We start from the raw sequence: 24,757 nt of genomic DNA, 5'->3' as shown, positions 1-24,757 counted from the left end.
TCTTTGCTACAGATGGCGGTTAAAGTACCTCAGTGTTCTTTGAAGGTTTGACAGTGTTGATCACCAGCGAGTCATGTGACATGGTGGGTCTCATGGGGAAAGGAATTCTATATTTGAAGAACCCAATTTCAGCTTTCTTTCTTCATAGTTTGCCTTACAAAATGAAAACATCTATCTGGTCATCTTCTGCATTTTCTTTGTAATTGGTCATTGATCTATTTAAGTGTTACCTCTTTAGACTTAATGCAGTGTTTTCTGTTATAGGTATCCGCACTTCTTTATTGGAATCCGATGAGCATACGTGCCCCACTTGTCGTCAGAATGAGGTTTCGCCTGATAACTTAATCGCCAACAAATTCCTGCGTCAGGTAAGATCAGACTTCCATAAATAATAGAAATTGTTATGCTGCTGTCACTTTTGATTTTTAAAATAGATCATACAATGTACGTCCTTGCCATTATAAATAATAAACTGATGGCCTTAGGTTGCCTTGATATGCCAATTATTGTTGTGATCATGGATTGGATAAAGTAATAGAATTGCTAGAAAGTTTCTTTGCATTAAAGAATTACTCTAGATTCACAGGATATCAGGGTGAGTAAAGATATGTGCCTCCTCTGAACCAACTTCAGCTACACAGTCCCACTATTACTTAGCCCTCATTCACACGGGTAACGGCTGGCCCGTACAGATCCGTGCTGCATACATGGCCGTAACGGGCAGCTGGATGGATCCTGTCTGCGTCCGAGCAGAGACACCCGTACGGACATGCAGGTTGGGTGAGCGTAGGGCAGCGTATGCCCGTGTACTCCCATAGAGAAGGACAGGCTGCTGTGTACAAATCACACGCAGCACCTGTCCTTCCTGGGAGCTGCCCGATACGGCCGTGCACGGATCTGTACGGGCCGGCCGTTACCTGTGTGAATGAGGGCTTACTGTGCTTAATTCTAAATCTAACTACGGACCATCTAACTACAGACCAGCTTACTTTAACCTAAGGAGGTGAACGCAATTGGGAACCCTTGGGGTATCCACGCACATTGTCTGTATTGACTTCTTTTGGGCAGAAAAGGAAAAAATTGGTGCCCAATGAGAAGAGGTTTTTTTTGCAAGAAGCGTTTCTCATTGGTCATTGTGATCAGGTGATCACACTGACTGAGTGCTTGCCATTTGCAAGCAAATTTTAAAATAGAGGAAAGGGGGCGCTGCTATGTATAGAGTTATTGGTAGTGCACCAGTGGAGTGGTAGGAGCGTTGGGCTAAAGGTAAGTACAGAGGAGGAAGGTGTGGCTTCAGGGGGCCAGATTGGAGGGGGTAATTTTAATTTTCCCAAACTCGCCTGGGTAAGTGGAATTACCCTTTTTTAAGGATTTTATTTTTGCCTGGAGTTCTGTTTTAACATTGGAAAAAGATGATTTGTGCTGTGGCGTGTCATGAATAAACAAGTGGCTTCTTTGGGTTCCTTTATTTTTAACAATATCTAAAAATGGTCTGATTTTGTTTTATTTGTAGCGAATATAAATGTATTAGTCCATGTATAGCCACTATTTATTGTCCTTGGTGTTACAAAGGAAAATTCTGGAAACTTCAAAGTGTCTTTTCTTTGTCTAGGCTGTCAATAATTTTAAGAATGAATCCGGTTATACGAAGAGTAGCCGCAAACAGCAGGTTCCACAACAGCGGCAGCAGCAAATGGCTCCAGCTCCACGCACTGCAACACAGCCAACTCGTTCATCTCGCCAACAAGACCCTCTTATTGCTCCCACTACTACTACTATTACTACTACTGCAACTTCTAGTGCTACTGTACCAGCTACAACTTCTGCTTCACAGACTACTACTGCAAGTCTTTCCACTGCACCCAGTACAACACAAGCTAATCCTCCGGCTAATACTCAGCCACAGACTGTTCCGCCTGCAGACCCACCACCTGCACAGCCAGTCCCTGCCCCCAAGGAGAGAGAAAAAACAGAGCCTGCATTCCAGTAAGTCTTGGTAGTGGCTTGTTACAAGTTCCCCTTTTCCATGTAATGATGTGGGTAACCACTTTTTTTTTTTTTTTTTTTTTAAACACCTCATTAGTTAAATTTACAGTCACAGCCACACATACCCAATCAGATCGTTCCATTGGAGGTTTCAGGAAGTCAAACTGAGCCTCCAGACTGCTGATGCTTTCCTGTCTAGCTAACCAATAGTGCTATGAATGTTCTTTTGTTACATATTCCGTGTTTGTGAAACAAATATTGCATAGGTATAGTAAAATATATAGAACACCTGTTTAAAAATTTAACTAATACAAATACCCCAAACCATTAGGTTGGTATAATAGTGCAGCATTACCTTTTCACGGTAAGCGGTGTGCGCTGTTGTTCAGTTGTGTTCTCTCCCTGTCAGAGCAAAAACTTAAGGCTTTAAGACCCCCTTGAGGTCTGACGTGTCTCCTGCGTGAGCTTAATACCGAGAAGCAATAACTTTGCTAGGCTGCTAGAGAATAATAAAACTGTCAGTTGGCAAAGCCTTTAGTTTTCCTGCTGTTCAGGCAAGACTGTAGTGTGACAATTTGTTGATGTCTGCTACCACCATTGTACTCAAGCCGAATATAGTGTTACAGCTAACACTGCTGCTCTGAGAGGGAAAGAATACTAGCAAATGACAACAAATCAACATTATCTCTGAGAGGTAGAGTGCAAATTAATATTACAATATCCCACTAGTGACTGGTTCTCTTTAAGATTGAACTGTTTTTTGTTACCCCACAGCCACCATTTGGATATACATTTTTTTTCCAGCTGTTTGCCAGTGCAAGCTTGCACCTAATTGTTACCTGTGGGGCATTCTACATTTCCTGTACTATTCATTTTGGGAACGCCTTCATCATTAATCTTGACAAAGTGGCTCTAGGACATTAGTGATGACTTTCAATTCTTGTGAACTGATGCAGTACTATATTAGTAGCTTGTTTTTTGGTTACATCTATGACATCCCCATCTTATAGTTATCTTAACACTCATTTACTGTCTGTCAGCAGTCAGGAGAAGCGAGAGAGCTCCCGCTCAGGTACCGGATCTAATGCTCCAGTTACATCGGCTAGTAGTTTACCACTGCCCAACAGCCTGCTAATGGGAGACAAAGTAAGTCTATTGCCTATTGTTGTTTTATGCGGGGTGCCTTTACGAGCTGCATTATCTAATGTATATTGCTGTATTATATGTTCCAGGGCTTCCACGTTCCAGTACTTGGCCATCCGCCTCATGTTACTCACAACCTTCCTCCTCCAAGTAAGTAGTAGCTCTGGATTTTGTAGTAATAAAGTCCTATAGTCTGCCTTCCACCTTTAAAGTGTATGTCAGTGCAAAATAAAAAAGAAAACATATTCAGTACACTCCCCATGTGATGCACTGAAATCCCAAGTAGATGTATCAGCTCTGCCTAGTTCACCTCTGTGGGCTACAGAACACCTCTTCATGTTACAATGGAATGGGTTGTTTTGTAGTTCTAACCAGGAGCGAGCAGTCTAGAGTGACAATGCCGTTTCTCAAAAGATACTGAACACTGAGTGAGCATTGTCACTCTTGGACAGAAACTAGGTGAAAATAAAGTTCATAGAAGAACACTAATGCAGCCACCATATCTAAGGACAGGTAAGCTGCAATGTATTACATTTTAAAGTCATTGACATTTTCTTTGTCTCAGGCTTACAATAATGACTAATATCTTTTAAATCTTTTTTTCTGCAGCTCCACTTATGCGGGCCAATATTTCCAGGCCCTCACTCCCAAGACCACACATGGGATGGGACAGGTTAGTATTTCATATCCTCTCTCCTGATTTGTAATATGACAATGCCAAGAACAGTATTAGCTTAATTAGATTTATTATGTGGGCATAATAAGCAGTGAAGTATTTACATTAAATACAGCCCACCCAAAACTTGATAGTTCATTTTGTCAGATCCTGGAGAGTTGTCAATGTATTATAGACAAGTGATATTTAAAGTTATTTTCTCAAAACGTACAGCGCTAGCCATCCTTTTTCTGCATTTTTTCTACACTTTTTCTTCATTTTTTCTTCGTTTCTTTTTGGATTTTCGTTGGACACATTATTGCACTGAATTTTCACTGTTGAAGTGTCTTGTAGTTTTTTCTAAAGTCTTTAGAAATCCATAAATGCAAAAGATTTGGACTATTCACATATACATTGATAAAAGTTTAATTTTATTTAATTGGTATACATTGTTTGTTCATTCACTATTTATTAACAAGAATCACCCACACATGATACATAATTCATAACCTATCACTTTTTATTTGATAAATTCTGATTTGATATTGTATAGACTTTAAATTGTTTACACAACCATTCACATTGAGTATTTTGAGATACACCCTTTCACTGAATGTTTGATACATTTTATATTCTTTAATAGCACTTGTCAAATCTTGATCTTAACGTCTGATTTCTTATATTCACCTTTGAAGGACGGCTAGCGCTGTACGTTTTGAGAAAATATATCCTAATAGGGGCTGAGTGCCTTTAGTTCAGCAGCTTCCCTTACCCTTCTAGAACAATTAAATTTCACATAATTTTTATCTACATAATTTTTATCTACATAATTTTTATCTACATAATTTTTATCTATTTAAACTTTTATTTATATTTTATTATTCCCACTTCCAATAGCGCAAGTTCTTGCAATTATGATATTTAAAGTTAGACTAACTTTTTTTGGATTATATTTTGCAGCCATAGCCGTGGGCGGCATCCTCACAATGATCGTCTGCCTAGAAACCAAGGGCCATCTTTAGCCTCCTCGGGCCCAGTCTATGTCCCTCCTCCTACGCCTCTCTTTCCTCCACCACCACCACATGGACTTCAGCTGCCACCTGGTGTGCCACCACCTCAGTTTCCTCCGCAGTTTCCTCCTGGTCAGCCTCCCAATGCTGGTTATAATGTTCCACCACCAGGTTTTCCCTCCGCACCTGCCACGGTTTCTGCTCCGTGGGTTGCTCCAGCCATTCAGGGTACTCATGCCAGTGCTTTACCAGCCCAGTCACTGGCGCCTCCTCTGTCCAAAGAGGAGTTTTATAGAGAACAGCGTCGTCTGAAAGAGGAGTAAGTAATAAACAATGTTTTCTTTAGGTTGCACTTTATAATGAGTTTTACACACTGCATCAAGTACCGGTTGTGCCTCTTCACTTGCTTTTAGTGGTATACACACACAGGGTGAAAAGAGCTGATCTGATGTCACTTTTGGGGTTAATTAAATCTCTGTGCAGCTTGCATACAGGTACCCAACTTTGACCTAGAAAGCACATTAGATAACAGTACAGCTGAAGTGCTGCACCTCGTGTTCGTTTTCAGTTCGAGCCCTGAGAAGCACTTTTAAATCCCATTCCTAGACTTTACAAAGGACTTGAGACTTTTTTCCAAGTTCAGATTAAGCACCCCTCCTTCCCAGTGATTAGCCCCTGTCATTGAAAGGTCAGATGCCAGAGCTTCTACTGAACCTTTTCTGTTTAATGACGAGAAGGTCTTAGTGTCAGAAGTGGGAAAGCATCCCATGCACAGCCTGACCTTAGGATCTAAGGGACTCCACAGGGATTGAATCTAAAGACTAAGACAGGTACTTAAGGCACCAGTGTGTAACTACCCTTAAGCTGTATTGTGATCTTAGGCTTGGTCAGGTTTACGTTCTCATTAGAGCATAAGCTACATTAAAGGACAAGTGCAAAATGAATATTCAACGTGCAGCTGAAGCCAAAAATGTTTAAATTGGTTTTGGATAGAATGAAGAGGAATTACAACATCTGTCAGGTTTTTATTGCTGTCCTTGTCCCCTTTAGGGGAGATTCACCCTCTCTATTTGTCCTGGTGACTGTTATCACTGAAAGTGAGGGTGAAAAAATCACAAGTTTGGGGTTTGTTACCAGAACAAGAATAGATGTAAAGTCTTCCAATGGGGACGCCGATTCTGGTGGTCTGGCCGACCACAGGGCATTTCCTCTCACTTCCTGATGTGGCTATCGGACAGGGATTGAAGGGAGATCTCCCCAGTAGGACACAAATGGCATTAAAAAACGGACGGGTTACGACCCTCCCTTTTATACAAAACTAAAAAAAATTAGTTTTGCCTTCAGTTCTATTTTAAACAAATATTGCATGCACTCTATATCTATATAACATTTAACGTTGAACCAAAACCATTATAGTTTGCTTTTTAAAGTGCAAATTAACATAAATTTACAGATTGTGCTGCTTATGTGTTTGACAACTTTTTTTCTTCTTGTCCATTGAGGGACACAGGAAGTCTTTAGCCTTTGGGGGTTGTACTGCTGCCGACTGGGGAAGTGGACACTGGGAAACTGTAGGCCAACCCTGGATAACCCCTCCCACCACTAGCATGCCTCCGTTTGTTGTTAATGTTCTAGGAGGATGGCCATCTTTTCTGCAGCTCTGCTGTGTTACAGACCTGTTTTTTTTTTGTTTTGTTTTTTATTTTGCTAGCACCTTTCTGTTGAATCTTTTATTAAATCCAGGCTCTTCTCTACATCACTAGTGGGAGCTTTTTCTCTTTGATTGCAGCTCTCTGGCATGTTCCTTCTTAGCTTGGCCTTTGGAGTACCGTGTCCAGACCATGCTGAACTGAACTATGTGAGCATAATCTGAAAGTAAACTTCATGCTTTCTGGGTTTCTCATAGGGTGCTTTCCAGACTCTGCTCTAGTAAAAATTAGCTGCCTCAATTAGTTGCCCTGTATCTGAAGACTCAGTAAGTAGGCCAGTCGGGCCTAGTTACGGGAAACGGAGAGCCATTGTTCCCTTATTCTGTGGGGTTTGACTAAGCATTGACATCTTCCGCTTAGCAGAGTGTCACTTGCTCCAAAGGCACTTACCCACCATACAGTGTTAAGGAATCCTCTTTCTGCTGCTTCTGTGTGCAAAAAGGCATATGGAAGTTTGTTCTTTGTGTTCTGGTTGCCCACCTACAGTGTCTTTGATTTGGCCATCCAACCCTTACCATCTTACCACCTGTCTGGGTTTGGTGAGGAATTGCCTCTTACCCCGAGCCTATTCATTGCCTTACTGGCACACGGTTACAATACGTTTGATAATGCTGTACTGGGTGCCCTGAGCTCACATTCTACTATTGGCTTTGGGGCTGCTTTCAGTCTATCTACTGACAGTACCAACACCTGGAGCCATGTTATCCTCTGCTATAGGAATCCTGTCCTCGCAGTCTTTTTTGGCTCTGCTGGGTGTGGGGGTTTTATGACTTAAATTACCTAGTTATTTGCTGACTGCAGAGAGCCCAAGCGCACTCACACAGCCACTCCTGAAAAGTTTTAGATCCGATTTACCCATGGCCTTGTCGCCTTCCAAGCCAGCTATCACAGTGACTAAGATTCTGAGTTAAACCTGTCCTTGACTGATGAGCCTGTCATTCAGGGGTTGGCCTACTGTAATTCCAAAGTAAAGGAGAATGTATTAACTCTTAAGCATCCATTCAGGAACTAGAGGATCAGGCTGTTGCTTCTACCAGTGCCATTTCCAGTCTTTTTGTTTTCAATATTTTATTAGATTTTCCAAAGTAAACATTTACAATAAAGTGAACAATGCAAAAGTCCATAAATTTGTCAAATATATCAAATATAGAAAATGTCCAATGTCTCTGCAATATTGTCTTGTACAAAGAATTCAAAGGGTTGGAAGGGAGGTCTTCTTGGCTATGCAGAAGGACCATTCCAGTCTTGGGTCATAGGGCCTCAAAAACCTTGCCAACTATTATCTCTGTGGAGATTAAAATCATCCTGATGAGCTGTTTGCACCCCACCCCCTTCTCCCAAGCTCATAATAGCCTTGTATTCGTTTGAGGATTTTGTGTCCTGACTTAAAATGCTTGCTATTCCATTAGGGGACACACCTGTCTTTTAAGAGACCCATCTGAGAAGTGGTTGCCATCCCTTTCTAAAGCTGTTCTCAGTGGTGCATCCTGTCTCAACTGATTCTGGTTGAGACCCTGCTTTGTGACTGCTGCAGCAGTTGATCCTTTATAGAGGGGAAGCAGGTGGCTGTAGCCTTAAATTTAATCAATGATGATTTGTTGGAAGCCTCCTGTCCTTGTTTCATGCATGCATGTGGGGCGCTTTGGCTAAAATGCTGGACTTTGGAACCTGTGTGTTAAAGTGTTTGATCCACATGGGCTTTGGAGGACAGTGCCTCTTCAGACCGCCTCTTGAGAACATCATCAAGGATGCTACTGGTATCAAAAGCACCCATCTTCCTCAGCAGAAGAAACCAAAGGAACGGACTGTAAAGTCATCTCTCTCTCTCACTCTCACTCTCTCTCTCACTCACTCACTCACTCACTCTCTCTCTCTCACTCTCTCATCTACTAAACCTCCCTTTTGTTGATCTACTCCCTCAACCTCCATATCGATCACCCTCCCTAAGCTTGGCTCACAGTCCACCACAAGGTCTGCTAAATCCTCAGAAAAGCCATTCCCTGCATGAATATAGGCCCCCTATTACCCCTATGGGGTAATGTTTAACCTACGCTGATGCCTGAACTGCTTCCATCTCAGATTCTTGGTTGCAGGAACTGATATCCCATGACTACAAACTGGAGTTTCGCTCCCTGCCACCTGTTTCCTATCTCCAACATTGCTGTGTCACCACACAGATTAGCAGATCTCCATCGAGCCCTCTCTGGTCTTCTGGATGAATGTGTCCTTGCCCCTTGTTCCTTTTTTTCAGAACGGTTCCAGTGATTTTACCTTCACCCCATTGTGAATCTCAAAGAGCTCAATGTCTTCGAGCATCAGGTACAAGGTCCTTCAGGCAGCTTTTTGAGGTGCAGGCAGTCCCTAGATCTCTTTTTTGGTCTATTTGCCCACCTTTAGTAGGACTGTTTTTTGACGTTCTGATGGTTAAAGTCTTCCTGTGTCTTTCAATGGATGAGAAAGATAACAGGATTTTTGTATTCACCATAAAATCCTTTTCTTGGAGTCCATTGGGGGGGACACAGGTCCCAACCCTCTGTTTATCAACATGCTCTCAGTACGGCTTGCTACAAATACTAAGGCATGCTAGTAATGGAAGGGGTTATCTTCGGTTTGCCTACATTTTTTTATTTGCCAGTGTCCAAATCTCCAGTAGGCAGCTGTATAACCCAAATGTTAAAGACTTTGGGTGTTCCTCAATGGACTCTAAGGAAAGGATTTTATTAGCTATATCAATGCAAGTAATCACTCTTTCTGTACTGGAGTTTGAGGCATGCAAACTTTAACAGACTAGGTGTAGAAAGTTGTGTCATCCATATCAGCTTACATTGTTCTTTTTTTTTTTTTTTTTTTTATGTCTCCTAGAGAAAAGAACAAACTAAAATTTGAGGAATTTACAAATGATTTTGCTAAGGAACTTTTGGAATACAAGAAAATCCAAAAAGAGAGGAAGCGTTCCTATTCAAGGTGTGGGAAGTTTGGGTTTCAGAGAACTCTACCAGGTTATGGATGGAGCTCACGGAGTTAGATAATGGACCCTAAAAATATTACAGGAGGGGTTTGGTATTTATATCCAAAAGTTTCCCTGGATTTTTTGGCAGCACTGACTACATACACGGAGTATTGGCAAGGTATCATAATGGTTTGCTTGAGAAATTTCAGATCCGCATGTGGGAAGAGCGCAGACATTGGCCTTTAAAATAAAGCCTTTTAAAGCTTATTGTTTAGCTGAACTAATATTGCATCAGTGGTTGTACAGTACTAATGCAACTCAAGAACACTGATGTACATCTAAAGAGTGGTGGATACAATAGGAAATAGTTAAAAAACCCCGCCAGCTTTTTAAGGTATTTGTGGCGTATTATGAAGCGCATTTTTGCAGCGTATTTACCACAATTTTGATGCATTCCGGAGCTTAAAATGGGTGCATTTGCATGCGTTTGTATGCAGTTTTGATGCATTTCCATGCGTTCCAGTGCATTCCAGACCAGAGAAAATGAGACAGGCAGTAATTTTTGTTGTCTGGTCCGGAACGGACTGCGCTTGTGTGAAAAGAGCCCAGAGATACCATAGGGAAAGATTGGGATGCCTATTTGGTCCGGGAACAAACTGTTCTGGCCTGGAACTGATCCGGACATGGTGTAAGCAAACTCTGAGGGGCCAATCTACCCTGTGTGGAAACGGGCAGCAATAAAAACCTGACAGGATTATAGTTTATATATGATTATAGTTAAACATTTACAAAATATAGTTGTACTGCTGGCAAGATATTTTGTTAGTCTATGCTATCCTGTCTGCTATTCTTTTGAGAGGAACACAATTTTTGGTATAGACCCTACATGTTGGAGACATGGAATAAAGAAACTGAGTCCTTCCCCACTCTTAAATTTGCTAAACTCAAATTCTCTTGTTCAGTTGAAGTTCAAGTAAAACGTCACAGCTTGCTTGGCTTCCATAACAAAGATTGGGAAGACCTCTCTCCCAATGCACCTGATGAGGCATGTGACCCTTTATGGTGGCCTCAAGCCTTTGCCCAGACTTGTATGGATGGTAATATAAAACAGTGGGTTGTATGCTGCCAAATTCTACTTGTTAATATGGTCTTAATGGGCCAATAAAGCTACAATGAAAAATGGGAACCTATGAAATTACCCACAACTGCATATAGAAATGAGATTGACACAAGTCGGCCATTGTGCTACTTTGCCTCTTTTATTCTGATGATCTCGAGGTTAGATACATGCTTCATTCGTAAATGTTTTAAAACCTAATTTCTCTTCTGTTTATTAAAGGACATAGGCAGATCTTTAGGATCTTCACCATATGGGATCCCCTCCCCAAGGACTTGCCACCCCCAGGCCATTAGGACACCCGCAGGATCAGTGTCACGAGCGGCTTCTCTGCTGGCATTTACACATGGCCTGATTCTGCGGGAGTCCTAGTGACCAGCGGGGGTCCCATATGGTGAAGATTCTAAGGATCCGGTTGTGTCTTTCAATAAACGCAGAGAAAAGGATTTTATGGTGAGTACAAAAATCCTATATTTGCATAGGCCAGCCTGAAGTTTAATGACACATTAGGTATCTTATGTGTCAATGCATTAGTGCTTTTACATGTATATTTTGATATTTAATAGCGTGTTGTTTGAGATACTTGAATGTTAGATTTAGTTACTTTTCATCTGAAAAGAATCTCTAGGGCTATGAGGAACTCGTCGCCCACATCAAAGTTAATGTTTGCAATTTCCATGGCAGAAGGCAATCCAAGTCCAGCACATCTGTTTTATTTGAAAAATGCTTCTGGTAGCCCTAAAACCTCCCCTAAGCCATTGCATGCAATAGGAAAATCAGATTCCAGCCAAAGTCAAGACCTCTGCCACAACCCTTTAGAGAAGGTGTGTCTCTCTGCATGTCAGAGACATGCTATTTAAATGTTGGTATGTGTGAGGTGCTTCTTAACTTTGACCAAATGTCAAGATTTACACCTATATCTTACCTAGATTCCGGGGTCTCTAGAATGCAGATAAAAAATACTTTTGAAATTAAAACAGCTGTGTGCCATCAGGGAACCTGCAGACAATAACTTGGAAATGGTGACAAGCTCACTTTGAGATAGAATTGATAGAAGTGTTAACTCGCTGTTGTTAATGTATTTTGTGTTTCGTTTTTTCTTCCAAGGTCTAAATCTCCTTACTCTGGATCATCCTACAGTAAAAGTTCTTACACCTACTCCAAATCCAGATCTTCGTCGAGATCACGCTCCTATTCTCGCTCTCACAGCCGGTCGCGCTCTCGGTCATTCTCACGATCCCCTTCATACCAGAGGAAAGCCCACGGAAAGGGCCGTGCTTACCGCTCTAGATCACGTTCTCATGGCTATCCCCGCTCGAGATCAAGGTCCCCGTACAGGAGATACCATTCCCGATCCAGATCTCCTTCATTTAGACCTCCATCTCCTAACAATAAGAGACTACTACCCCAAATTGAAGGGGAACGGGATTTCATCAACCGTTACCGCGAACTCCCACCATATGATGTCAAGGCATTGTGTGGCCGGCAGCCTGATCTTAGGGATCCTTTTGAAAAGGAAGCTTTTAGAGAGTGGGAACGGAAGTACAGAGACTGGTATGAAAAGTATTATAAAGGGTGTGGGGTTAATGCTGTGCCACGACCAAGGTCCCCTCTTGGTAGGGAGAACTTTCCAGACAACCGATATCTCCTTCCCCCTCAGGCCCGGAGGGAACACTCTCCGTATAATCGCGGTCACAGAGACAATTATCCTCCCCCTCTTGTTCCTCGAATTCGTCCTTTAGTTAGCAGTTATCCTGAAAAGGTATTGCCCCGTGATTCCCATGTGGTGAAAGAATCAAGACGATCTAAGGAGAGGGAAACTTTTACCCCAGCTGGAGATTCCCGAGGAAACAAACACAAGAAACATCGCAAAAAAAGGAAGGAGGAGGGCGAAGGTCCTTCTAAACCTGTTGTTGAACCTTCCAGAAAGCGACGAGACTCCTATGGGGAAGAAGTTAAAAAAAGTGAACCCCTTTTTGTTCCCACAAGCAAAGATGATGCTACCCCAGTTAGGGATGAGCCTATGGATGCAGAGTCTGTTGCTCTAAAATCACTTTCTGACAAGGACAGAAGGGACAAACCCAGAGCGAAACCTGAAAAGACAAAACGCCGAACAGATGGTGTCCAGCCCAAAAAAGAGAGCTCTTCCAAAGCGGTCGTCAAGACTGAGAAAGCAAGCAGCGATGGAGATAAAGCAAAGTCGTCACCTGTTGAACCCCCCGCAAAGAAAATCAAAGAGGAGACCCAAAAGACAGAAAACGCCAAGCATACTACCTTACCAAAGGATGAGAAATCCAGCATGCTGCCACGCAAAGTTCATCTCAAAGCACTGAAAGAAAATCAAGACAGTAAACAAGCCAAGGATGACAAAAACAAAAAGGACCATTCCAAAGATTCCAAACAGGACAACCCACCAGCTAAAGATGAAAAGGTTAAAAAAGCTGTAGAAAAACCTAAACCCGTGGACCCCAAGCCTGAAAAGCGCAAGCGAAAAACAGACGAGAAGGCATGTGACAAAGGGCAGGATAAAACACCTGTTAAGACTGCTAAAGCGGAGATGACTGAAGCTTCAAATCCACCTGTCCCCAAAGTCCCCAAGACGGAGCCAGAAGTGACAAAGTCCGAGAAGGTCCCAGAGAAAGAGAAAGCCGCCTCCACCCCCACGTCAACTGTGAAAAAGATCAAGTTAAATCGTGAAACTGGCAAGAAGATTGCCAACTCTGATGCTCCTGGCGTGCCAGAGGAGACCCAAGAGAAGAGCGAGCCTGCTGCTGTTGCCAAAGCGAAATCAGAACGTGCTAAGGGGAAAGTGAAGAGGAAAATACCTGCTGCTGATGGGTCTGGTTCTACCCTCGTAGATTACACTAGGTAAGTTAAGCTTTGTACGTGAATAAGATTTATTAGTTGATAAGCTGTTTTCTATACAATTTCTTGGACTGGCCAGTGTGGTCTGACCAAGAAGCTGGTTCCAGGTTTTCCAACACACTATAGTAGGACTTGTGTACATGGGGGCATTTATATGAAGAGAAGAGCAGTTCTGGTGTGGACAACCCATGGGAATGCAAAAGCAGCTCAAAGTGAATGTCCAGCCCAAACTGTTCTTTTTAGTTATGGATAGAGTGGAATATTATTAGAACCTCTGTGGAGGTTTACTGCTATATGGTGCTTTGTTAAAGAGATTGTCCCTCATTTGCTTTCATGGTGATAACTGTTTAAATTGACCAAAAGTGAGGGTAAATCTCTAACAAGGAAACTGCTATAAATAAAAGATTTGTCAAACGATATCTCTCCAATCAGCTGCACACAACCATCGATCACAAAAATCTATCTTTATTGTTGTAAATTCCATGCAAAGTTCAAAATACAAGGTATACACTACCATAGTATCGCTCCCACTCCTACGCCGCTCACGCGTTTCACCACCTGAGTTCTAGCCTTTACTTACTTTAAAAATCTTATTTTAGTCTCTGAATTTTCACCTGGTAGTCCTGCCAGTAACACACTTCCTGTGCCAAGGTGACAACACTCACTGTAGTGTATCTATGAAGGTACAGGATAGTCACCCAAGGTGGCTTGCGCCTGATTTGGACTAAAGAAAACTGGTCCTTATCTCTATAACACAGGGGGAGGTGTTCTTTAGTTTAGGGGAGAACTGGGCATGGGTAGGAACACCGCTAGGGATTTCAGTCCCAAAAAAGTACAAGGATTCTAGATTTCTAACAGGATTTAGACCTCATTCAGTTGAGAAAAAGCCTGCACGTACAGCTCCGTGCTGCGTGCAGGGCCATATCGGGCAGCTCCCGGGAAGGGCAGGTGCTGCGTGTGATTAGTACGCAGCTCCTGTCCTTCTCTATGGGAGTACATGGCCGTACGCTCACCCGAGCTGCACATCCGTGCGGGTGTCCGTACTCGTACGCTGACAGGATGGATCCTATCTGTGTCTGAGCCAGGACACCCGCACTCGTACGGACCTGCACTTGGGGTGAGCGTAGGGTGGCGTACGTCTGCGTACTCCCATAGAGAAGGACAGGGGCTGCGTAATAATCACACGCAGCACCTGTCCTTTCCGGGAGCTGCCCGATACAGCCGTGCACGGAGCTGTATGTGCCAGCTTTTTCTCGTATGAATGAGGCCTAACAGGTATTTTTCTGTAGTTGTTTAGTATTAAAAAAAGACCAGAACATGTGAAAGCTATATATTTTTTTATTTTGCTCAGGCATAGACTTTACATTGTTATATGTGGCCATTTCCGTGTTCTCTTTTAAATTGCACAAGCAAGAATCATTTGTGTAGTTTAGGCACCTTATTGAGGGTTTCATTTGTTTTTAATCTTGCTTTTTTTTCTCATTCCTTTTACACAGCACTAGCTCCACTGGTGGAAGCCCTGTTCGGAAAGGAGAAGAGAAGCAAGATACCAAGAGAACCGTTATTAAGACGATTGAAGAATACAACAATGACAGCACAGCTCCCCCGGAGGATGTCATTATAATGATTCAGGTCCCTCAGTCAAAATGGGACAAGGATGAGTCTGACGAGGATAATACAAAAGATCCACAGGGAGTATCCAATGCTGGCAAGCCAGTGAGCGTTGTGACAAAACCAACGTCTACTGTAATCTTGCCTGAAAAAGAGGTTGAAAAATTAAAAACAACCAGAGATCCGAAAGAGGACGTGTCACAAGATGGAAAACCTCCCAAAGATAGTTCATCTCTAACCAAGGTCAAAGCAAAAGACAAAGGCAGTCCAGCTGTTGATGACAAGAAAAGCAATTCTGAACGCAGCCAGCCTTCTTCCAAAGAGAGGGCACCTGAGAAAGCAGATTCTAGTCGTGGAAGCTCCAGCAAGGACTTCACCCCCAATCGGGAGAAAAAAGCAGATACGGACAGCAAGGATAAAAAACCCGAACACGAAAGCCGGGAGAGGGAGAGAAAGGCCGATCACGATACCAGAGAAAGGGACAAGAAACATGATCACGACAAGAAGCAAGACTATGATAGCCGAGACAAAAAAACAGAACATGAAAGCAGAGACCGAGAAAGACGGCAAGAGCATGACGGGAAAGACCGGGACAAAAAGACTGACCATGACAGCAGGGACAAAAAGACTGACCACGACAGCAGAGACAAAAAGACTGACCATGACACGAAGGACAGGAAACCGGACTATGACAGTCGGGACCGCAGCAGCTCGAAGAGACAGGATGAGCGGAGAAAAGACTCTCCAAACAGAACAAAAGAAACATCCTCTTCTTCCCAAAAACAAAGACCCAAGGACACGTCCAGTGACGCCTCTAAGAAGGCAAGTAAAGACTCTAAAAGTAGCCCAGGGCAAGAGCACACATCAAGGACTGAGCAGAAATCCTCAGACAATAAACCTCCAAGCAACGGCCAACCGTCCTCTGACAAAAATGGTGACCGAGGGAAGGAGAAAGTCCCCAAGTCAAAAACGGATGACACGGGTGACAAAAAATCCTCTGTCTCTAAACGCTCTTCCCCCGAAACAAAAACCGAGAAGGAGGTTAGCGAAAAGGACTCTTCAAAGACCAAGGTGCACCAAAGCCGATCCACGCGGCTCTCGGCAGACCTGACCAGAGAGACAGACGAAGCTGCCTTTGTGCCTGACTACAATGAGAGCGATAGCGAGGCTTCTGTCAAACAGGAAGAAGTCGCCCAAGACCCTCAGGATCCTAAAAACAAGGATGAGGAACCAGTGCAAAACGCAGAGCCAGGAGACGGCAGCTTACCTGCCACTGCTCCGAGCAGCCGAACGGCAAGCCACAGCCGTAGCCACAGCCCTGCGGAGTCTCTCAGCCGCAGCAGCAGCGCCAGCTCAGCAGGCAGCCAAGACAGCAAGAAAAAGAAGAGGAAGAAGGAGAAAAAGAAACACAAGAAACATAAGAAACACAAAAAGCATAAGAAGCACACCGGCAACGAGTCAGAGACTGAAAAGAGCCAAAAACACAAACATAAAAAAAAGAAATCTAAAAAGAGCAAAGACAAAGAGACTGACCGAGAGGAGGCTAAAACGAAGCCCCCAGCACCCAACTAACGGCTTCAGATGGGACAATATTCCACCTTGTTACCTTGACATTTTTTTTTTTCCATCCATGTAATGTATACATTCTTGCTCTGTAAATAATGGGAAATTGTGCCACAACTAATGTATTGATTTGTCTTTTACATTAGAGCTTTATAAAAAAAGAAACAAAACAATTTTGTACAGAAATGCGTTTGTTGTGACCGCGTTTGCAAAATGATCATTTTTTTTATTTATCTCTTCTGCCAATTTGCTTTTTATTCAGGTGGGAATTAGTGTACTGTGAAGAAAAAAAAAAGAAATAAAAGAAACTTTATTTTTGTTAGAACTTTTAAGTTAACGCCATTTGCAAATTGTAAAAGGGAAAAAAGTGCCGTTTTTTCTTTCTCTGAGCCCCGAGCCTCCCGACACTTCGACATATTCAGGTGTATTCAGCAAAGCCGTGGGAAGAGCAACAGTGATGTGCAATGTACAGTGACCCGTACAGGCCAGACGTCCGATCACTGTGGTCACATCAGCACTGATATGTACCTCGCACATCATCTTCTTATAGAGGGAGAGTGTTTGGCCTTCCAAGTCTTTAGTTTTTGTCTAACACGCTCGTGGGGTGGTTTTGCCCCTTTTTCATCAGCTTCTTCTGTGATATGTATGTAAAATATTTTTTTAACGTGTTGTATATAATATATAAGAAATCATTGAAGTATTTCTAAACCGAGGTTTGCTGAGCCACTAGGAAGCCATTTTGTGACTTGAAGCCAACAGGATTGGTGAAGGAGTGTATTGAGCACAGTGCAATGTTCTCCTCCTGTAGGGGCGATGCCAGCCATATCTTTTTTTCTAACCCAACCCATCTGGCAGTGTAAATGGACAGCCATTGATGCACTTTATCATCCTATGAATAATGTGGCTCTTTGGTAGCAGTGTGTAGACATGTAATAGGGTCCCTGACTCTAATGTAGAACTTTCATTTGATCGAACGTTGCTCCCTACTTTTGTTTGGAAGCAGCAGTCCTTCCATTTATCTTTACGGTTAACAAAAAAAACATCAAATAATTTTTTTATTTTTTTTTTGTGTGTGGCATCCCAAATAATGGTCTGTGCTGCCCTATTATCTACTCTTCACATGCAAAGGTGGGTTTGAACTTGAACGTTTAAATCTGGTCGCTGGTTGTGGAATAATATCAAAGGCGCTTTAACATCCAGATACTTTAAAGTAAAAATGTGGCCAAAATCAGAAATGACAAATAGTTACTGACGTACCGCATCATATAACACAGCAGCTTTGTTCTAAGCTTCCGCTGTAAGATGTTTGGTTACCCTGTCAGTGTTCTATGGTTTGTCCCAGCCCCTATAGCTGCCACTATTGCTTGGACAGCTTGGAAAAGTAACAAATCTACTGGCAGGATCACTAGCTAATAAAACACTGAGGATACAAATGATACTGTTGACCGACTGCATCATGTAATTTTTGGTTTTGTTCCTCTAATACCATCCTGCCAACCGCATGTCTATATGCGGCAGCACGCTGGGTGGACTTTACCGCTAGGCTGTTACATTATGTGCGTACAGCTGGCTCTGTCCTGCACTGAGCGTGCACTCCCTCAGCGCTCCCAGTCACTGTTTACATTCGGGAGCTGGCCGCGTATGCTCCCGATCATGTGACTGTGACAGCCAATTACATTGCTTGCATGATTGGGAAGCCTGCCTGTGGCTCCTGGCATTCAGAACCCCTTAAAGGGCCTGCGGGAGCCAGCGGTTAGGCGTTGCTATGCATATTGTATAACATTGCCCTTAGTCACAGATGGGAGATGTTATGCATGTCAGACAAACCTGCCTGTGTGAGATGCCTCTGGTGGAACTTGCCATCCTTAAGCTGCCCGTACACTGTAATATTTTCTTCATTCAACCTGCAGGGTGAACAAAGAAAATAGAACATTCTTCAGTTGATCGAGGGATCACCCGCTGCCTTCATTGTACTCGACAGTGGCTGCTGTCAGAACCCCTCAACAGAGCTGGCAGCTCATTGGGTGCCGACTCTGTTCCTTCAAAAAAATTTCCAACCGCCTCCTTTGATCAGCTGATCGAGTAATGCCACCTGAAAGGGGTGCAGACGGCGGCACCCACTGTGCGAATCTCGGCTGGTTCATCAGGAACTGGCCAAAGTTCACATGGAGTATGGCCAGCTTTAGACTCGTGAAACGCATACGATACGGTAAGATTTGCAGTGAACCTTTACCACAACAGCACCAGCTTGTATCCCTCCACTTAGAGAACAGCAGCATCTGCACCAGCAGCGTGTTGCATGATAAATTCCATTACACATAAACACCCTGTACCAATCAATCAGACTCCTCCACTTCATATAAGCTATGGTTATGGAGTTTATAAATGAGCCCCTCCCTACTCTGAAATCACTGTGCGACATGCTGCCTTCATAAACACTAGATTCTCAGACTTTATGGATAAAACTGCTGCATGTTGCAGATTCACCACAACAAAAATCAATTTGAAGAAGAATTAGATTTTTTTTTTTCCTCCTTTCAGCAACTGGTGGTGCCTATGAACCTCAATGTATTCTTCCGACGATGTCACCATATCAAAGCGTTGCATTGACTTCTGCTGCTCTACATGGCTTTCTGCGCACTTTTTACCAGCAGACTGTTTTTTGTTTTGTTTTTCTGGGGAAGATTTTTTTTATTTTTGTTGCTTCCGGTTTAATGTATAACTGTAGAAAACTGGCACTGTGCAAAGAAAGCAAAGAACTTCATCTTCTCCTGTCTGCAATGTTTCTTATAATCTGTAAGCATAAGCAACCCTACCTCAAAGCGGTGTAAAGATATTTTTTTTCTGTGAATAAATGATGGATTTAACACAGTTCTGTGACTGCCGTGATTTCAGCTGTGGGGGAAAAAAACGGATTCCATGTTCTTTTCTGCTCCTATAGATTGTGAGGGGGGAAAAGGTGGCTCAAGTATCGGTGTTGCTTTCACTATATGGTATTGTTTAAGGCTCTGGAAACAAATGTCATTCCATTTACTGCAGATATTTCTATTTGCAGCGATATTGCCTTGCAGCGTCCTGGCTCTGTGTACATGCCGCTGTGCTCGGAATAATCTGTTGCCGCTAGAAGAATCCTTCATTAAGCTCAATGCAAGTCTCCTGTCTCCAAACAGCGCCCTCTAGTGGTGGCCAGAAGCAGCTTGTCAACTGCAAAGATGGCTGCAAACACAGAAACCAGCCGATGATGCTGCTGCTGGAAGCAGGTTTAGTAAAGGGTAAGCTTTGTCCTCAATTGCAGGGGCAAATACAAATGTACTGTTTAGTAAAAACGCCTTTTATAATTTACAGTGATAGTCAAAAGTAGGGATGCACTGTTACTAGTTTGGTGCCGAGCATTTGGGCGAGTACTCCAAATGCTCCGATGCCTGAGCTTCCGGTATCGGGAAGCCGGGCAGCGAGTCATTACACGCTGCCCCGCTTCCTGATTGGCCGGGAAGCTGGCTCCATGCTCCCTCATGTCCTGGCCAGTCATGAAGTTGGGCAGCATGTCATTATATGACTCCTCCTCCCCCTCCCCCCCCTCCCCAGCTTTCTGATCGGTAAGTAATCCAGCTTCATGCTCCCTGGTCACCTGGTGACAAGTTAGCATGGAGCCGGCTTCCCGGTAAATCAGGAATCTGGGTGCCGTGTAATGACGCGTTGCCCGGCTTGCTGATTGTTCAAGAAGCTGGGCAACACATCATTACAGGGCGTTTGGCTTCCTGATTGGCCGGAACGCCAGCCCCATGCTGTCTCGTCACCTGGTGACGAGGGAACATGGAAGCACCTTGCCTGCTAATCAGGAAGCCGGGTGGCGAGTCTACACGCCGCCTGGCTTCCTTAATGGGACTTCCGGTATTGGTATTCGGTAGCAGTGAGTGCTGAAAAAAAATGATTGGTACTAGATACCGAAAAACCCGTTATCGGTGCATCCCTAGTCAAAAGGGTTCTATCACTTTCCCTGCCAATGATGTAAGGCATAGGGCGGAACACAAGCTGGCCACGTTGGTATGTCTTGTGTCGCTGGCTTTCACCCTTGTGCTATAAGCTCATGGTGATTTGATAAACATTTGCCCAATTATTGCAGGACCTGCAAAATGAGTAGCACTATCTTTGTATTCTTGCGGTCCTGTGCTTTCAGGAAATGTATGGTATGGTTTGGGGTGTGCGATTACAAACTCTAAAAGCAGAAGTTGAAAGGTGAAAAATTTTAAAAACAATCTAGCCAGCTGAAGTCTAAAGTGTTCGGCAGGGCATGGCAGCAAAAGGTTTAAAGCCCATTTCCACCTTTGCAAATGCCAGCAATGTACACAGAGTATACATGAAGCAGGTATATGCAGTTGCTGTATATGAACACAGAAACTTACTATTTTTCTTTTCTCTTCCTCTCCTCATGGCTCCTTTTGAAATGGCCATCTCTGTGCTTTGTAAGCGGTCAGTCTAAATGAACACTCCCTGAGCTCTCTCATCCCAGTCGTTAGTATTTGTAGTGGCAACCCCCTCCCTGGACAGTGTATTGTTACCTGGAAAGGCAGAGCTGGTGTACAGTGATCTTGTTCCGGGGGGGGGGGGTCAGCTGCTTTACAATCCAACCCCAGTGACTGAGTTAACGTGGAGAACATTTTTCAATCTGTATGACTCAGGCCTACTAAAAAGTTCATGAAATGAAGAAAGCCAGCAATGCGAGTCATGAAAATGTACACAACATATACATCAATACTGCGCCTCTGCAGCAATACTGCGCCTCTGCATGACCACGATACATGATAATCACAAAAGTGGAAATAGACTTCAAAGAGGAATGTTACCCTGAGCTTTACAATAACAAACACACCTTTAGAAATGTTTAGTAATGGCAATCTACAAACACATACTTCTAGATAATTGCCGGCTTTGTATTCTCTGTATACCTTATTTTTCTTTTCCTCCCCAGTCTTACTAATGGCTGATAAATCCCGTCTCTCCCTCTACTTCCTGGACCTCTGGCACATGTGACTAGGACATGTGACCGTGCACATCATCTCTGGGGAGGAAAATGCCTTTCCCTGAGATCTCCTGAGATTACAGATGAGAGTTCCCAGCATTGCTCTGCTGATGTAACCTTCCCAGGATGCATCGCTTAGGCACGGGCTACTTTGCTAATCCCGAAGAGGACCAGGAAGTGGGAAACCCGTAATTGTAAGAAAAATGTTTTATTTAGGGAATGTAAGATGATTTCACTGATCTAGAACAAATGCATGTAATGACTTCTGCCTTGTCTGGTCCGCACACTTGTTCTAGGTCAGCGGCTTGGGAAGTATTGCAGCCAGAGGGTCAAGATAACAGCAAGCCAGTTGCCATTTTTAGAAGGTCAGCGACGGGGGCTCCTATACAGGGTGAGCTTGTATGACGGAATGTGCGCTCAGTGAAAAATGTAATGGAAAACTGCTGGCTGACATCAAAAAGTGCTGGTTCTCTGGCACCCGTGCTGGTCCATTGTTTTTACCAAGTTCCTAACCCTGAACCTGTATTCAGCCAACACTTCTCATCTACATATGTTCCAGCTCGGCGACTCCGCGCTCTCCTATCAACATGTTCTTTATTACCACATAAGCACTGTAGTACAACTGTCTGGCTCCTTGCACTGCTTCTTCCCAGTCATCCAGCTGTGGTGAAACTACAAATCCCAAGATGCATCTCTTCAGGGGTCATGTCTGCGGCTGTAAGAATCTTGCAATGCCTCATGGGATTTGTAGTTCCACCACAGCTGGAGGGCCGGAGTTTGGCTACCCCTAGTCTACATAGACAATTTGCTCAATGTATATCGAATCACATCGGCTCTCCATCTACATGGTGATTAGGCAAATAAGGATCAGCAGTCTGGCTTTAAGTCTTTATTATAAACACCATTGCAATTTGCTGCTGTGCCCTGACCCGCCACCAGGTGGCAGCAATAAGCTATAGACACCGCGTATACTCCTTTATACAACTAATGAAGAATTGGGCTGTTAGCGGTATTTCCTTATCAACATTTTTGTGTATTCAATCACTGCACAGTAGGAAAAAAATGGAAATGTCTTCCTTGCTTTAACACTCCTCATTATAGTGTTCCTAAACCGCACTAGAAAAACAAAAAAGCCAAAAATTCTAACTTACATTGGAAATCTAAACACCAGAAGCTGAATGGATGTTGGGGGAAATAGTATTATTGACCTCATCAAAGCGTCCTTCATGATAAAATGTGTTTGCTCACATATTCCTCTCTGTTCTGGGAATGGGAGTTAATGAATGAAAGCTTGAATCTAATTGGCTGGTATAAAAATCATTCTTGATATATAAATATTTTTATAACTGGGCCTTATAGCAATACATCACAAACACAGAATACAATGCCACATACAATGCTGTTTTATCACCTCTCTCTGGGCAGGTTATTACCACCTCCTAGCTCTAATTATGCAAATGCAATCAACACCTGGTTGTGACTCTTCACAACCCTACACTTCGGGGAGTGCTGATCTCCTGTGTCCCTCGCTGTCCTCATTGGTTCCTCCCACCAGCCCCAACATCACAGCAGGATGCTGGCCATTGTTCAGTCCAGAAGACTGATGACATCTAGTGGCAGAAAATAGTACTGCAGGATACAGTTACACCTAGATTAAGGTGAAGTATGGCAGCAAAAACTACCCTGATTATTAATATTACCAAGTTATGTATTTTATTAATTGATATTTTTTTCTTAGCTGGCGTTCAGCTTACATTTCATGATTTACGCACCTCTGCCATATAGTATTTACTTACTAAATCATCTATCTGCTCAATGGGCCAAGTTCACAATGCTGATTCAATATCCACTGACGCATGAAGCTGCAAAGCTGACCCAGGATATAGGTGTGTCTTCTGCATGGCTGTGCAGTGTGGGAAAGGTATATACATCACAAGTCTGCTCGTAATGAATAGCAAATCCTATGATAGATAATATAGTTTACATGTATGTATGTATGACATACACTAAGTGGCCAGATTATTATGACCACCCCATCAATACTTCGTTGGGCCACGAGATGACTCCACGAGATGACTTAGTTGGGCCGCCTCGTGACTCCACGAGATGTTGAAAGGTGATGCGAGGAATCTGACACCGCACTGTTGCCCTTCTGTTGTCTTGTACCAGTCTTGCCACTCTCCGTTCTGCCCTAACATTGACTAGTCGCTGACGGCCACAATTCGCACGTTCAGACCCGGATTTTCGGCTGACAGTCCAGTCTTTAAACACTTTAACAACAGCTGCTCTTGAACATTTAACAAATTCTGCTGTTTTGCTGATACTCGCTCCATGGCTCCGAGCGCCAACAATCATCCCACGTTCAAAGGCTGTTAAATCGCGTTGTTTCCCCGTATCTTCAGAAAAAAAGCACTTCTACTGTCGTGGTAAACAACCTGCTTCCCTATTTATAATGGTCTGGCCCTCTAGCAACTACAGCGCCAAATTCTTCAGAAAAAAAGCACTTCTACTGTCGTGGTAAACAACCTGCTTCCCTATTTATAATGGTCTGGCCCTCTAGCAACTACAGCGCCAAATTATAGCTAATTATAGCTAATTTGCCTACAAACGTCAGGTGGTCATAATAATCTGGCCACTCAGTGTATATCTAGCTGTTTGCCTGGTGCTCCAGTTTAATCGGCCGAGCGAGCGTAGGTGATGAGTAAACTTTAGACCTTTGGCAAGATGATTACATTCTTTTACACTCTGTGATATGTTTTATACCGTATCTCTGTAGACAGGTGTAATGATTAATCATACGGCTAGCAGCCTGATACCTCTTGCCAGCAAACACATGCATCACATCTTCGCCTTTGCAGATTTACTTTCATAATTCCGGAATTTTAACCACATTCCTCAGTAGGCCTCACAACAGTGACTTGCCCCGGGGAAACTGCCCCTTTACCCATCGTTAAAGACGGCCCTGGTTTGTGCACTATGCTCTACACCCTTGGTTCTCAACTGGTGGGTCGTGACCGCATGTTCTGAGTGTTGCCGCATGCCTTCCCCTTTTCTAGGTGAGAGGCTCCTCAGACTCCCCCCAGCGCAGCAATGTCAGTTCTCATGCCAAGCAGCCATTCAAAATATGC

At 43.4% G+C, this 24,757-nt stretch overlaps 1 protein-coding gene across 1 annotated transcript; it reads left to right on the top strand.

The window, feature by feature from the left end:
* The first annotated feature begins 8,133 nt into the window (after positions 1 to 8,133).
* On the top strand, positions 8,134 to 16,947 carry LOC108790740 (E3 ubiquitin-protein ligase RBBP6-like). The gene is made up of 6 exons (XM_018561078.1): positions 8,134 to 8,310; positions 8,755 to 8,786; positions 9,366 to 9,467; positions 11,678 to 13,438; positions 14,932 to 15,442; positions 15,719 to 16,947. The coding sequence occupies exons 1-6, from the start codon at positions 8,134 to 8,136 to the stop codon at positions 16,616 to 16,618; spliced, it is 3,483 nt and encodes a 1,160-aa protein (XP_018416580.1). The 3' UTR covers positions 16,619 to 16,947.
* The last annotated feature ends 7,810 nt before the right edge of the window (positions 16,948 to 24,757 follow it).

Source organism: Nanorana parkeri, unplaced genomic scaffold, assembly GCF_000935625.1.
Source record: "Nanorana parkeri isolate BGI_ZX_2015 unplaced genomic scaffold, ASM93562v1 scaffold19, whole genome shotgun sequence".
Lineage (NCBI taxonomy): Eukaryota > Metazoa > Chordata > Amphibia > Anura > Dicroglossidae > Nanorana > Nanorana parkeri.
This window is presented reverse-complemented; position numbering and strand designations above follow the sequence as displayed.